Consider the following 14,643-nt stretch of genomic DNA (forward strand, 5'->3'; position numbering starts at 1 on the left):
CCCCCCCCCGACCTTTATTTTGTTACCTAAAGTCTGTTTCAGGAGCGTCACATCCAAACTCTGGATCCAGCTTTATGTAAGGTGTGTAGTTTGCTTTTCCCATTGCACACTCATCGGGATGTCTGTAATTTGATTGTTAGAGCTCAGGAGGTAAATTGAAAGCCCTTTCATTACCCACCCGCTTTTGTGTAGTAAAGAAGTCAAACTTTAACAAAAATGTCCCTTTATCTTGATGGCATCTACCGACTTAGTGCAGGTTCTAGTAACTGTTTTATATGTTTTCTTTATTAATGCTGGGTACCTGGCTGAGAATATTAATAGATAGGAGGTACAGCACTCTAGGTATCTGAAAAACAAGGCAAAACTGGATAAATCCAGTTAACTAATTAAGAACAGTATTCAGCTATTTCCTGTATGCTGTTAATTCACTGGCCTGAGAAAACAGATTGGAAATTGAGAAAGCTCATAAGTATTTGGGCTCTGCCAGTGTTTCTACTAAGAAATGGCTTTTTGAAGCACCCCTCTTAACTTTTGATCTTTGATGCAGTTTGGGACTGGCAGAGGTGGGGCACCAGTCTGCCATATCTCTGCATGTACTCTCCCAGAGTGCTGTTGTCATTGCAGCTCGTAGGCTCCTAATCTCATGCTTTCCTCTAGTTGCTCCCAAATACCCAATTTTTTTTCCTTTCTTGGAGGCTGAACGCACTGCTAAGCTTTGTAGCCTGAAGCAGCAGATGCGCTGGTGTATTTTTCACTTCTTGCCGGAGTGGAAACATTCTGGCTTTTTGTCCCAGAGGCCGGTGAGCAGGAAGCTGCGGCTGCTCGCCCTCTGCCAAGGTATTCGCAATATGGAAATTGTGGCTGGTCCTTGCTGTGCTCGTTGCCGCTGTTAGCAGAAGAGGTGATGGAAAGAGGCACTTGGCACACTTAAATTGAAAGTCCCTGCGACCTTTATGCTTAGCACAGGTTCTGCTTGAGTCATTGTGGCCATCCGAGATGTTGGCACCGTGCTATGTGGCAGGGGTGGGAGCACCGCTGTGTGCTGCAGGGTTGGCAGGGGTGTATATTCCAATACTCCCCATGAGATGAGAAAAATGGCTTGCTTTGTCTTCCCCCCCAGTTTTCTGCACAGGATAAAACTCTCACACCTCTTGGGGTTAAGCTGTGTTAGGGGGAAAAAGCAAATCTGAGTGTGGTCTGTTTGATTTGCACAGAACAACAGAATTGATATCATACTCCTCCCACCAGGATTTGCTGGTGAAATGCATAACGAGCAGCAAAGCAAAGTCAAGGGATCTGTTCTATAAATCTGAGTATACGTTGTCGGGGTGGCACGTAAGGTAGGCTCACTGGCACAGCTAAAGGTTTGCTGACGTTTTATATGCTTTTTCGTTCTCTAAAAGGTCAGCAACTAGTTTTAAGAGAAAACCACCAGAAAACAGCCTTTAACGCAGTTGTTCAAAATACACTTCAATTATTTGCCTTATAAGGGACCATTTTGACACTCCTGCTCTAGGATACATTATTTTCTGAATAGTTTTTTGTGTGCTCACCCTCCTTGCAGAAAGGTCTTCCGTAGTAACTTTCATGTCTTTTCCCATAGTAAACGATGATACAAAACTAGACACAAACTAACTTTTTATGAAAGAGTAAACAGCATTCCCTAACTGTATATGTATTTGAAAAAGCACATTTTAAGCTAGTTTTTGAGAGCATATCACTGAACTGGGTGTCATGGGTCAACATCTAAATTGGTCAGGCTGGCTGCTGTATAACAGAGCCTGGAGTGGGATTAATTTTGAGGAGCTAGAAACCTGCTCTAATTATTCATGTGCCTAAAGTGGTCAGATTTGCAGGGAATGATTGACTGGGGGGAGAGTTTGAGAGCAAAGGCTTTGGGTTTCTTCCTGTGTGAAATGATTTCAAAGTGCAGTTCTGATGCTTGAGGAACGCATATGCTCTTCTATGTTCCTAAATGGAGCAAGGGTGACTTTTTCGGGATCTGAGCCTCAATAAGGTCAAAAATGTTGAACTGAGAAGTCTTCACCTAAAAAAACCCCCGAAATTGGAGGGATGCCCTAATTTAATCTCTCCTTCCCCCAAGAAAATGAGCTTGACAGCAGTCTCCTCTGGCTCTGCTTGTCCTTTGATGTTGCCAGGACAGGAGTTGGTTTTGCAGTGGGCAGAGGAGGTGACAATGGAGCTGCAATGATAAATACACAGCTGCAGGGGAGAGGGGGTAAGAAAATAGCTTATTTTTGCTAGACTGGCCATGAATGCCGTTAGCTTACTTCTCAACTCAGTGGGCAGTCAAAACCAATAAGCAGTCAGGTGTATTGTCCGGGCAGCTGGGGCTCTGCTTTGCTCTGACCTTTATGTACTGCGGAAGATAGTCCCACAAACAGATTTGCAATCCAACAGAGTTGCTTGGCAGTCTTTAATAATGCTCTGTGCTTGCTCTGCAAAACTGTTTAGTTTGCTAATTCCTGAGGCTGTAGTTAAAGAAAGGATGGGAGGGCGGGGGAACCGCATTCCTCTTCCCGCCCCCCACCTTCCCTGAGGAATAAGAAACTTACTGAAACATGGGGCAAATTTTTCCTGTGTTAGGTCCTTGATTTGCACGACAGAAAATCTCTTTCACCTTAATGTGCTGTAGAAGCCAGAAAATACACACTGTAATATTGCACGGATACTTGGAAGCTACGCTGGACCCAAAGCTGTGATATGTTAAATCTGACCTTGGGAGGCTTAATACTGGGTCAAAAAAGCTGCCGCCACATGACACGCAGCTTTGATCCAGCATTAACTTCTGCTGCTGATTCAAATTTATGGAAGGATTTTTTTTGTGTGTGTGGGTTTTATGGGTACCTCCTCGGGTATCTTTCTGCACCGCTCTGACTCCTATGTGGGATTTGGGCATTGACTCCTGCAACAGACACAAACTCTGGTGTTTGCCTGTGTCCTTTTTGGATTGAAGCCCTGCTGCTGGGAGACTTGTAGTGATCATTAGTGCTGGGATATGCACATGGAGCCTGGCCTGGCTTTCCATTGCCTTAACTCCCCCAGGATCGTTCCTGTTTGTATAGGATGCACCTCTGCCCCAACAGAACTGTTAGTAGCTTTACACCAACTTCATCTATGTGTAAGTGGATGTGAGAAATTTAGGGGGGAAAAAAAAAAAAGGAAAAAGTCCGGGTTTATGTAGCACTGGCGAATGATCTTAATATGACAAAGAAACGTGTGCTGATAAGTAAGCTGTATATATCTTAAAGCTTTTCCTGTTACAAATGGAAAACCTTTAGTAACTTTTTTTGGGGTTAACTGAACAATGTTATAACATTGAACATCTCACTGCGTGAGATATAGCCCTTTCACAGTCCCCGCAAGAATAGGCTGATCAAATAAATGTGGTTTTAAAACAGAAATTGGCCTTGTTCCTTCAGAGCTCTCCCACATACCAAAAAGAATTTGATTTCTAGAAACAGGAAGGAGAAGGACCTGTGTGGATGTGAGTACACATATGCTACTTTTTTTTTCCTTATTCTTTTTTTTTTTTTTTTTAAGACTCACTTAATCTTTGATCTGTCATTACTCCACTCTCAGGGTTTAACTTTAACCAGCCACTTGTTACTTAATTCTATTCCCCTGCTCCATAGAGGCCATTAATGGAGCGGACTGAGGAGGAGGGTTGTGGGGAGGGAGGGAAGGCTTTGCGTTCCTGGCAGGTATCCAGCCTGGTAGTAGGTGCTGGCTCCAGCCTCTCCTATAGCCCTGGCAGGGGCAGAGGGAAGCTCTGGCACCGGAGCCATGCGCCTGGCTGCCCAGCTTCCCCAGGGCACGGGGGTAAAAACCACTTTACTTTTTCATTTTCTGCCTTGCAAGCACTGCATGACATCTCAGCTGAGTGTTTTGTTAGCTATCGGAGACAAAACCAAACAAGACATCAAAACTTTTTTATATGTTTTCCTAGATCTGGTTAGTGGGTGCTTTTACAAGGCTTTGGAATGACATTTTCTTTAGAAGAAAAAAGAAATGTTTTCTGAGTGAACTTTAAAGGGGATGAGCCAAGCCCTAAATCTTTGTGGGTTTTGAGTCAGTAGAAATATTTGCTGTGGTCCTGTGCTACTGGGCGGTAGATGGGCAGCGTGGAGATGCGATGCTGCAGCTTGCCTGTGCTGGCGGGCTCTCGTGGGGCAGCCAGGAGAAAGGTCCTGCCCCAGCCCTTCCTCAGCTGCAAGGTCGGAGGAGACCAGAGGAGTCCCTCAACTCTCTGGAGGCACCTCTGACTTCCAGCAACTCGGCCATCCTCACGCCTGCCCAGCGCTTCCCATTCCTAATTCTCCTTGGGCAGCAGCGGTAGGTTCGAGGAAGGAGAGATGTATTTTCTGTGAGATAAACAAATAGATATATATTTTTATGGCTTTATATTGGTGTCTTGTACACATACAGTGGGAGGAATTCCCAGCAGTGACCTTGCTGCCTGCTTTCCTCTTTAATTGCAGTTAGGAAGGGAGAGAGAGAAAGCAAAGAAATGGCAGATGATTACAAATGCTGCTTGCACAGAAATGTGGACTAGCACAGTTGCAGAGACACTTCTTGTTTGCTGGTCTCTCTCTTTTCCGCTGCAATTCAGACAGAAGGAATGTAACTGAAAATTTGATCTGCTGAGTAGGGCTTTTCGGACATGATACATTGCAGGCTTGACTGCAACTGAGGATTTTTATAGTGCTGGTGATGCAACGGGTAAGTGCAGGAGCTCAGCTGGGAGTTGGCACTGATCCTGTTACCATTACGTCGCTGCCCACCCCAGCACTAAGGTTTTGCCATGGCAGTGTGGGAGCCCAAAGCCCAGCACTGTTCTTTGAACGCTGCCCTGGGATCAAGAGGGTGGAGAGGGTCGGGGTAGTGATGGAGACTGAGCTGTGCCTGTTGGCCGCATACAGCAGGAGGGGAGGCAGGGAAGGAAGAGAGACGGTGTTTGGGACAGGCATTATTTTTTCCTGATGGAGCAATAAGCAGCCCAGAGGAGGTGGGACAGAAAGAAGTGTCTTGAAGATTTGACACTTCTCAGAATTTCTCCTGGGTTGATGCAACTCGTGCATGGGCCTGGAGGTGGAGTTTAATAGTGTCTAATGCTGCTTGAATAAAAACTGCTCTGTGGTTTTTTTCATTCCTTTTTAAAAAATTTTTAAACAAATGGCTGTTTGTGTTTCTAGCTGACCTTTCAGCTCGTTTGTTAGAATGGGTGCTGCGTCTTGGAACAGCAAAAAGGCATTGACTCTGCAATCCCAGAGGATCCTTACGTGCTCTGTAGCTGCTGAGCCAAGTTTCATTTTGAAAGCTGTTGCAAATGGAGCTTGCCTAGTACCAAATCTCTTCCTCACACTGTTTACATAAATAGACTTCTTTGGTACTTAAGGACTTTAATACCCTCTTGGAAGACATTTCTGTGAAAAGATAAATTTCTGGTTTATGGTCTCTTGTCTTAACGTTTCTCAGAACACAAAGGTCATCACATCTCTAATGGTGAGGTTTACAATATGCCTTTTTTATTCTTTCTTTGCAGGAAGGAAGTGGTATTAACTCAATTCTCTTGGCACAATCCATGCCACAGCATATGAAAGTCTGCATTTCATTAAACTTATTTGCAGGTTTAAATTGTTCTTGGCCAGTGTCTATATTTTCCAAGTTACTTCTGGAAACTTGTACATATGTGCAAGTTGAACTGAATGTTAGAAACGAGCTAAGGCAAGGAACTGGAGTTGACACTTTCTTCTCTGAAGAGGTAAAATCGCCAATATTCCTGCTTCACATAAAGAAGTCAGGGGAGGATGTCCATTGCAGCATCATGATTTTGGTCCAGCTGCTGAATCACCATTTTGTCCTGTACCAAATCTTGGCTGTGTTTTGGCTGTAGAAGGGAGTCTTTGAGTTTTGCGTCTTTGCTCATGATCCTTGTTCTGAGCTGCCTTTTCTGCTCAGCACAGGGGCTCAGATTAACTTTCTAGCAAATATGGGGATGAATTCTTCTGCCTTCAGAAAAGCACTAAACTCTCTCAGTATGTTATTCACTGCATTAACCTTCTGTTCATCGAAGAAGCACAATCCTTTCAGATCCCGTGTCCGAGGCTTGTTGAGCCAAGGGACTGGGAGTAGCGCAAGTCCAGCTCTCATGTTTGCTCCCTGACTTGGTGTTTTCCTACTGACATGCTGGAAAAAGTGCAGTGCTTGCAGAAAGCTGTGTAATCCTATCCCATCCAAAGACAGGAAAACCTTGTAAAACAAAAGAGTGATGAGAGAGCTCCTCTGTGTGTTGTGACTGGGTGTCAGTAACTTCCAGCCCAGCTGCGGAGATGCTCTGTGTCATCTGGCCATGTTTTCCCTCTCTGCATGGCTGCAGGTATTATGTTAAATGCAGGTGTGCTGGATGCAGCTCTGCTGGCCTGAGCTCCCAGCTAGCATGTTCACTTTAAATTTGAGATGCACTGACGTGCAGATGCATTGATGTAGTTTAGGTGGTGTTTCACTGTGGGGGTTGTGAGTGTTTTGAGGTGGAATGTTATTTTGGCTTGCTCAGAAAGAGCTTTCTGAGGTGGTGAGGAAAGTTGAAGGTATATCTAGAAAGGAGATGACTAGTCAAAGCCTGGTAAACCAAAGTGGTTGTCAAATTCTTGTCTACCTCCACTGCAAAGTAGCAGGTCTTTTTATTTGGGATATGAGCTGTGAGAGGTTTGTTTCATGGCAGAAGTGTTGCCTCTTCAGAGAGGAAGCCTAGGCAAACTTAGGAAGAAATAACTACAAGGATTTATTCTACTTTTTAATTAGTTAAAGCAGGATCATGACAAGATTTTTTTTTTTCCTTGCTCATATGATGTTTGTGCTTAAACTCTTGTCTCCCAACTAAATCACTGATCCAGTAATCAGTTGAGACATAGTCATTTCCGCTTAGGACTCAGAAAAATGACTGAGAAATGCACCATCATTGGAGAAACCACATCTCTATTTTTATAATCTGCTCTCGGAAGTCTGTACTCTGTGTTTCCAGGAAGGAGACTCATCCTATGATGCCCTTTCCCGTACGGCTGCAATTACAGAGCTGCCAGCAAGAATTTGAAGGGTGTGGGTGGGTTTTTTTTGTTCCATATGAACTAATGCTGATGTCAGGCTGAGCGCTTTCATCCAGGAGACGGGTTTGCTGTGGCCCCACACTGGTACGGGTTGAGGTGCTGCAGTACAGGCTGGCTTAGCTTAAATTAACCTGGTCTGCGACAAGACCCATTTGAATGTCCTCTGCTGAGCATGCAAGAGAAAAGACTACTTGTTTTAATCAAAAGATTTAAACCTAGAACTAATAGAAAATAATGCTCCAGCCCTGCCTGGGCCTCCTCAGTAGTTTTTGATACTTAAAAGGTCTGATTGCTCTTCAAAGGATTGCTCAGAAGTACTAACGTGCGGGTGATGTATGCCACGGAAACTGGAAGCGCAGATAAACCAGCTCTATGTTTCCCTCCCCCACCATCCACACCTCTACCACACTGCACGCGTATACAAACTTCTTAATAAAACCAAAGGGTATTCCTCGGTAAAGCGGTTTTCTGCAATTACTTTGTGTTAAACATTTTCACTTCTGCTTAAAGGGTGTCTCTCTTCCTGCGCGTGCTGCTGGAGCAGTGATGTATGTTCAGCAGAGCCTACCCAGAGACGTAGGGTGGATGGAGAAGGTCTTTTGGGCTCAGTAAGTGGAGCTTTGGGACAGTGTGTAGAGACCTGCAGCCTGGTTCGTCTAGTCGTCTTGATAGCTATGAGGTTGTGGAGTGTGTTGAGAAAATTCAGGACAGACAGAGGAGACTTCTTACTTATGGGTTGGAAGCTGGTTTTGGGGTAAAGTAAGGTCAGTCAGACCCATGGGTGGCTGTTGAAACAAATGTTTCAGAAGAAAATCAGGCCCGTTCATGTGGTTTCTGCAACGCCTGCAGCCAGAGCCAGCATGTCTCACTTTGAATGTGTCCTGCAGGGAGCTGTCATCCTAAACCATGACGATGGCCCTTCAAATAACCCCCATCGCCCATTTTCAGAGGATAGAATGGTAGAAATGTCGCAAACCAAAGGAGGAAGGACTGGAGTTGTGTGTGCTGAGAGAGGACGGCAACACCTTCCACAGCTCTCGAGGCAGAGGAGACTCACGCTGAACTGCAGCGCTAAAGGTGCAGTTAAACCCATCCCCGCAATTGGAGGAGATCCTTTCTAGACAGCTCAACTCCCTGGTGCTGGCTGAGCTGGGGACCTTTTGGAGCTCATGGCATCTCCTCAGGGCCCGTCACTCTCTCTTTCTGAGCGTTTCTGCCTCCCCGCGGAGAGGACCAGCAACGTGTTTGACAAAGCTGTTGGCCAACAAGTGCAGTCTATTGTTAGTATCGCCACATCCTCCTCGGTAACATCAGGTTCAGAGGGCAAATCGCTCAAAGCAGCTGGGACATGACTGCTGGCTTGTGAGGAATGATGTAATTACATCTCCCTCTGCGGGGAGGTGAATAGAGAGGCCTTTGGAGGCACTGGACTGCGGGGTGGAGGGAGAGGGCTGCCTCAGGTTACTTCAGGTCAGGATACTGTCAAAATCCATCAAAGGCATTCCCAGGAGAATCGGCAGCCGATGTGCACAATGCAGGCTTTATGCCACCGGCGGTGGAGTTGAGTTATAGGCATCTGGGCTTTAGAGGGCTTCAATAAAATGTTGCTTTTCTCTTTTTTTTTTTTTTTTTTTTCCTTCCCCCCCCTTCCCCTGCTGCTGTATGAATTAAGGCTCTTTGGCTTATCGAGTTTAAAGGAATTAGAGCAGCTGATGTTGATGATGTTGTTGTTGCAAGGTCATGGACTTGCTTTTGGATGCGAGAACCTGGGCAGCCCTCGAGACATCCCCAGGGAGTCGGACATCCGGCAAACACAGCCGTCTTGTTTAGTAACTGGTCCCGTATCCCCAGAAAATGAACATCTTCACCTGCTGTGCATGAGCAAAGTGCTCTTTTTGGTTTTCTTTTTTTAGTTATAAGGTTGCTTCCCGTTTTAGCCTGAGGTGTGTGTCTCGTTTTGGCCTACTGATGGAGGAAAACACCTGCTGCCTGATCCCAGGGTGAATAAGTGCTGAACTGCAGCTAAAATCACTAACTTGCGGAATAAACACACAGATTCCTTAATGGCTGTGATTCAAAAGAAAGTGTAGGCACTGCCGCCTCCTAAGGATTTTGTTTCTTTTATGAGACTGTGTAGGAATGAAGCTTTGGTTGTAGCGAGTGAATGTTATTTGCTTTTTAATGGTCCATTTACCTCGGCAGTAATCCTTCACGACTCGCTTTCCATCTGTGCTTGCATACCTTGTTTTTGCCCCTTGCAAGATATATTTGATACTCTGTGAATGCAGATGTGGGAGTTGTTCCACAGAGGAGGATTTCTGTGCTTCATGTGTCTGGTATTGCAGTGATGGGTGGTGGTAAATGGTTGTTAAATAAGCTTGCATGCCACCAAACTGCTGTGAGTCAGCATGCGTCTGAAGTAGGTTTTAGGTAATGGTCTAGTGTGAGCAATGCTGAGCACTTTTAATTTCCTTTTGCATTTAAAAAGGATGCAGGATTTTGCCTAGAGTCCACAATTAAAATGATTTGGTTCCGTGTATACATGGAGATTTGTTCATTTGATTTATTATAGTGTCAGTCTATTTAAATGGAAGCAACCACTTTTAAAGTATTTTGGTTTTCATCTTTAATGCTGTTGCTTGTGTTGCACTCCTTTTGAGAACAAAAATGGCTTAGTCATTTTGGTTTTTTCAGTTTTCCATTGGGGTTGGACAAACTACAGAGATGTCTGGTCTAAACCAAGACTGTTTTCACTCAGACTTAAAAAGGCCAAGATGCCTTTTTATTATTAGATCTTTGCAGAACAAAATATCTGAAATCCAGTGTCTGAAATCCAGCTGTGGATTTTGAGGATGTCCATCAGCTGTGCTTTGTTTTAGAGCTTCTGTCCATGTGAAAATGCTGTAGGATTCGCGCAGGTTTGCAGGTTCCCTCCATTTGGTTGATCTAACTCAGGTCCTGATTTGGGCAGAGGGAGGCTGGGGAAGAGGGGCATTTGCCCTGGATGAATTTGATAGGTGCCATGAATGAAACAACTCCATAGTAGGATGTTACATGACTAATATAATTTTCCCTGTCAGATGAAACTTGGGTGTTTGGTCTAGCCACTAATCAAAATCTCTTGAGTCTAAAAATTAAAATATCTTTAGACTGAATTTATTATAGTACTCCCAATTATGTCCAGGCTTTGGCTGGCTCTGTATTTCTCATGATATTAAACGGTTTCCAAACTTTTCCAAAAAAGAGAGCTGAAATGGTATGTGGGGGAAAGAAGGGCAGTGAAGGCTGACTTGTTTCTAAAGGCCCTGGAGCCATTCAGACTTGACTAAATAGAAATGCCCGATTGATCCAGATGCTTTAACAAAACTATTTTGCCTATTCCTTGTCTCTTCTTTTGGAGCTTTTTAACCTTCTTGAATTATTCCTTCAAATATCCCTGCCCAGAAATGTGCATTTTACATTCTCTTTAATCCTATTAAACAGCGTGTTACACTGTGTATTAATCATCTGACTGGAGCAAATCTGGTGGATTTGGTTCAATAATCCTTCTTTCTGGATCACTGCGTTTCTGGGACCTTGGAAAAAATAAGAGATTTGCCGTGTCTTACGTTAAAGAATGGCTTGTGCTGTCTAACAGAGGAAGGCTAATAGCTGAGTGTCATAGGCACCAGCTACACGTTGTTTAGACTAGTTTAAATCTACTACTTAGTGCAATGGATAAACTTCTCCGGGAAGCGGGCAGGGGTGAGAGGAAGGGTGTGACTATTTGGTAATCTGGTAACTAAGTGTTTTCAGATGTTGAGGTTCAAAACCTAAATTTTTTGGGGGTGGGGAGAAGTGGGGTAGCTTCAGCTTGGGGTTTGATCGTGGACTGCGTGATGAAATAAGCTGTAGTTCCAATGCTTCGCCTCGTCTCCAGCGTGAGCCCTGCTTTGCTGTAGTCTTTGCCTGTACTAATCCAGGCAGAGCAGCACGCTTGATGGGTTTTCATTTTCCTGACTGATGTGTAAGTGCCGCTTCAAGATGACATCAAGTGAAAGACATGGGCTCTGATCCTTGGGCCGCCAGTGGACAGACTTAATTAGCATCGCTGGGCAGGGCAGACCCTGACAGTAAAGCAAATTCCTGAACTCAACAGGGTAGTACAGAAACATCTGTACTGCAACTACAGTACCTTCTCAGAAATATCTGGCTGAGTACAAAGAGGGGCCACATTCTTGCATTGATTAGATTAGTGCAGATATCCAAACGTTTCCAGCAGTACAGGAAATGGTCTTGTGCTGCTTGAGCTCTAACAGATACGGCCTCGAGTTTCCGCTTTGCCTCGACGCCCTCAAACACATGCGCTGGGGTTTTTTTCCTCCCCTCTTCGCCTCCCCCACTCTCTAACCTCCTGGATCTTTGATGTGGTGATAGACTAAATGGCTTGTGAAATAGCCCAACAACGCTTGATAGAAATTGTAAGAAAGAAGCTTTGCCATCAGAGTTTAAAAGGCACATGATCTTCAAAGCCTTTTCGGGAGCTTTGAATTTACAGCAGAGCATGCTGCAAATGCACCCAGTATCAAAACATATTTTGCATAAGCACAGTGAGTGTGTGGGGTGTTTGCTAGATAATATATCCCAGCAGGAGCGTTAAAGAGATCCATATTCCTGCTTAAGTACAAAAATCTCATGGGGGTTAGGGTTAGCCTCCATTTCTTGTAGCATTATTGATGCCTGACAGGTCTTTGGACCACTTGTCCCCGTGTCATATGTGTGTGTGTGTCCCATTTTTGGTTAATTTAAATACTGTTTTATTTATTTACCATCGTCTAGTCCTTTGCTAATTCTGACCCTTTCTCTCCAGCTCCCTGCCGACCATGCAGTGACACAGAGGTCCTCTTGGCTGTCTGCACTAGTGATTTTGGTGAGTTGCCGCTTCCCCGCTCCCTTCTCCCCCGGGTGGCTCACTTGAATGTGACATCCATAAACACTGATGGACATCTACTTACGTTTGGCAACTTCCACCAGCAGTAAATGCGGTCTAAAGGGCCTGTGTGCATGGGAGAGGGAGGAGGACGTGGTGTGAAGGACCTCAAAACCGTGTGCCCAGCTGGCACTTCCCCAGGGTGGACAGAGAATGACCCAGCGACCACAATGGAAGTAGAAGTTCAAAGACTTGGTGCATCTAGGAGAGGCCTTTACTTGCTGCCCTAAAATGGACTGTTGATGAAAGACCAAAAGTTTGAATAATTCTCCGTGCTTCCCTTTTTAAAGGGGAAATTAATATTAGCTGGTATCTGTAATGGCTGAAGAACAGAAAGTATGTTGTCAGGGAGCATTAAGCATGTATCTTGTTGTTAGAACTCTCTATCATGATTGATGATATTTTTCTGATGTAATTATTTTTGTGCTTAAATTTAGTATGTGGGTGCCCTTTGCTGGACAGGTTACAAATATAAACTGTAACAAATACAAATATATGCTGGAGGTTACTGATGTAAACTTCACTCTAAAAATAACAAAGGACCAAAACTGGGGCTGCTGTAGTGAAATCAGTTTCCCTTGAACGGCCTGGTTGCATGGGGCTGAGTTTGGAGCCGGGTCTTCCAGAGGGGTTTTGGGTAACTCTTCCTTACGTCCTTTTTCTGTTTCCAGTGATCAGAGGCTCCATTCAAGATGTAACGAATCAGGCAGAAGAGCAAGAATCCATAATTCATGTCGGTGTCAACAAACTGTACAGGCAGAAGAGCAAAGTCTTTCAGCTCACGGGGGAGAGTGGGAACTGGCGAGGACAAATAAAGACCCTCCTGGAGTGTGGGGTGAAACCAGGAGACGGAGACTTCCTTTTCACAGGACGCATGCACTTTGGGGAGGCCAGGTTAGGCTGTGCCCCTCGTTTTAAAGACTTCCAAAGGATGTACAAAGAGGCAAAAGACAAAGGGCTAAACCCATGCGAAATTGGCCCCGATTGAAATCCCCTGTTTGGCTGAAGATCGCTTTTAGCGTTTGGCCGGGAATATTTCCTGGCCGCGGTGAAAATTCTGAACAAAACAGTAACTGAGAGCATGGACAGATCTCGAGTGCAGGCTGAGGCCTCGCAGGACACGTCTGCAGCCTGCGGTGCTGTTAGACTAATGGAAGCAACAGAGGTACGAGCTCAGAAGGCTGCCAAGCAAGCAAGGCTGGATTTTTAACCAATCTTGTCCTTACGAATTAAGTTATTATATTTTTCTAGTGACTTCCTTAGGAGAACAAGAAAGAAAACTCCCATGTCTTAATAAAAAACCCAAATGAAAGCCAACATGCCTTTGTATCTTTTTAATACTAATTTTTAAAAATGTCTTAAGCTGATGTAGCATTTGGTATGGCGTATTCTGTATAAATGGCCGAGAATGTGATAGAGCACGGTAAAACATCTTAACATTGATGCTTTGTAAAAAGCTTGGTGTACAATTCAAAGTTGTTTCATATGACAGAAATTTATGGAGCCAAACTCGTGTGTGTGTGTGTTTTTTTTTTTTTTTTTTTTTTATTTGAAAGAATGTACAGTCGCCACCTGCAATTTTTTGTCCGGGCTGGCAAATTCTTTCCATTCCAGAGAAATAAAGGTCCCTGGATTTGACACATGCTATTTAAAATCTTTATTTTTTTTTTTCTTCTCCGTAAGGCCGATCTCGGCTAGTCCAGATGTGCTCATAGATCAATTCTGGGCTGCGCACTTATTTTGTGGCTTCTCTGAGCAGAAACAGAGTTCCTGTGAGGCATTGGGAACCGCAGTGTTTTTCAAAGGGGAAGCGGGAGCTATTTTTGGAGATTTTTAGACACGTGTCCAGGCAGGGCTCTAAGTGTTCTTCTCTCTGATGCCTATGGGGTTATTTTGGGAATGGCTCCAAAGAGCAGGCTGCCCCTTCGTGTTTAGCTTGAAGCTTTTAATTGTGCTGGCTGGTAGCTCGGCGTGAGGCGGACATTCATGCCTGCCTGCGAGTCCCGGGGGCCAGGGAAGCTCTTTCTCTAGACTTCTCCCAGCAAGATGTATTCTGTGGGCCTACTGGGGAAAAGGAGGGTTTTTTTTGTCTGTGCTAAGATGATCCTAAGAAGCTCCAGGAGACTCTGACTACTTCTGCAAAGACATCTAAACCCCATTCAGCACCCATCTATCTGCTGCTTTGACCCCCGCTGCCTTCCAGCCTCGTGTAAGCAAAGCACCAAACCCAGCATCCTATTCTGTACGGTTCAGGGCTCCCCCTGTCCTACTTGGAGTTTTAAGAGAAATGGGCCAGGACTGGTGGAGGTGGGGGAAACGGTTCACTCTTTGTCTTCAGCTTGCTCTAACCCCTCTCCTGCAGCATTGCTTCCACTTCCAGGGATCTCAGCCCTGCCTTTTGTAGGCTTTTAAAAATGATCCTGTGATTTAGCAGAGATAAGTCCTGAGTACATCTAAGGGGGCGTTTCGGAAGCCCTGTACCTAACCTCTCCTCTCCTGTTGTGTTTCATGAGCTTTTGCCAGCGCAGAGTGACTGCTGGCAGGATG

The 14,643-nt window shown here is 44.8% G+C and overlaps 1 protein-coding gene across 1 annotated transcript in view; it reads left to right on the forward strand.

The window, feature by feature from the left end:
* The window catches only part of METRNL (meteorin like, glial cell differentiation regulator), a 23,098-nt gene extending 9,370 nt beyond the window's left edge, over positions 1 to 13,728 (forward strand). Inside the window, exons 3-4 of the mRNA XM_009279502.2 lie at positions 11,977 to 12,036; positions 12,768 to 13,728. Coding sequence (XP_009277777.1) covers positions 11,977 to 12,036; positions 12,768 to 13,084 — 377 coding nt within the window. The 3' untranslated portion in view covers positions 13,085 to 13,728. The remainder of the gene's footprint in view (positions 1 to 11,976; positions 12,037 to 12,767) is intronic.
* The last annotated feature ends 915 nt before the right edge of the window (positions 13,729 to 14,643 follow it).

Source organism: Aptenodytes forsteri, unplaced genomic scaffold (assembly GCF_000699145.1).
Source record: "Aptenodytes forsteri isolate BGI_AS27 unplaced genomic scaffold, ASM69914v1 Scaffold243, whole genome shotgun sequence".
Taxonomy (NCBI): Eukaryota; Metazoa; Chordata; class Aves; order Sphenisciformes; family Spheniscidae; genus Aptenodytes; species Aptenodytes forsteri.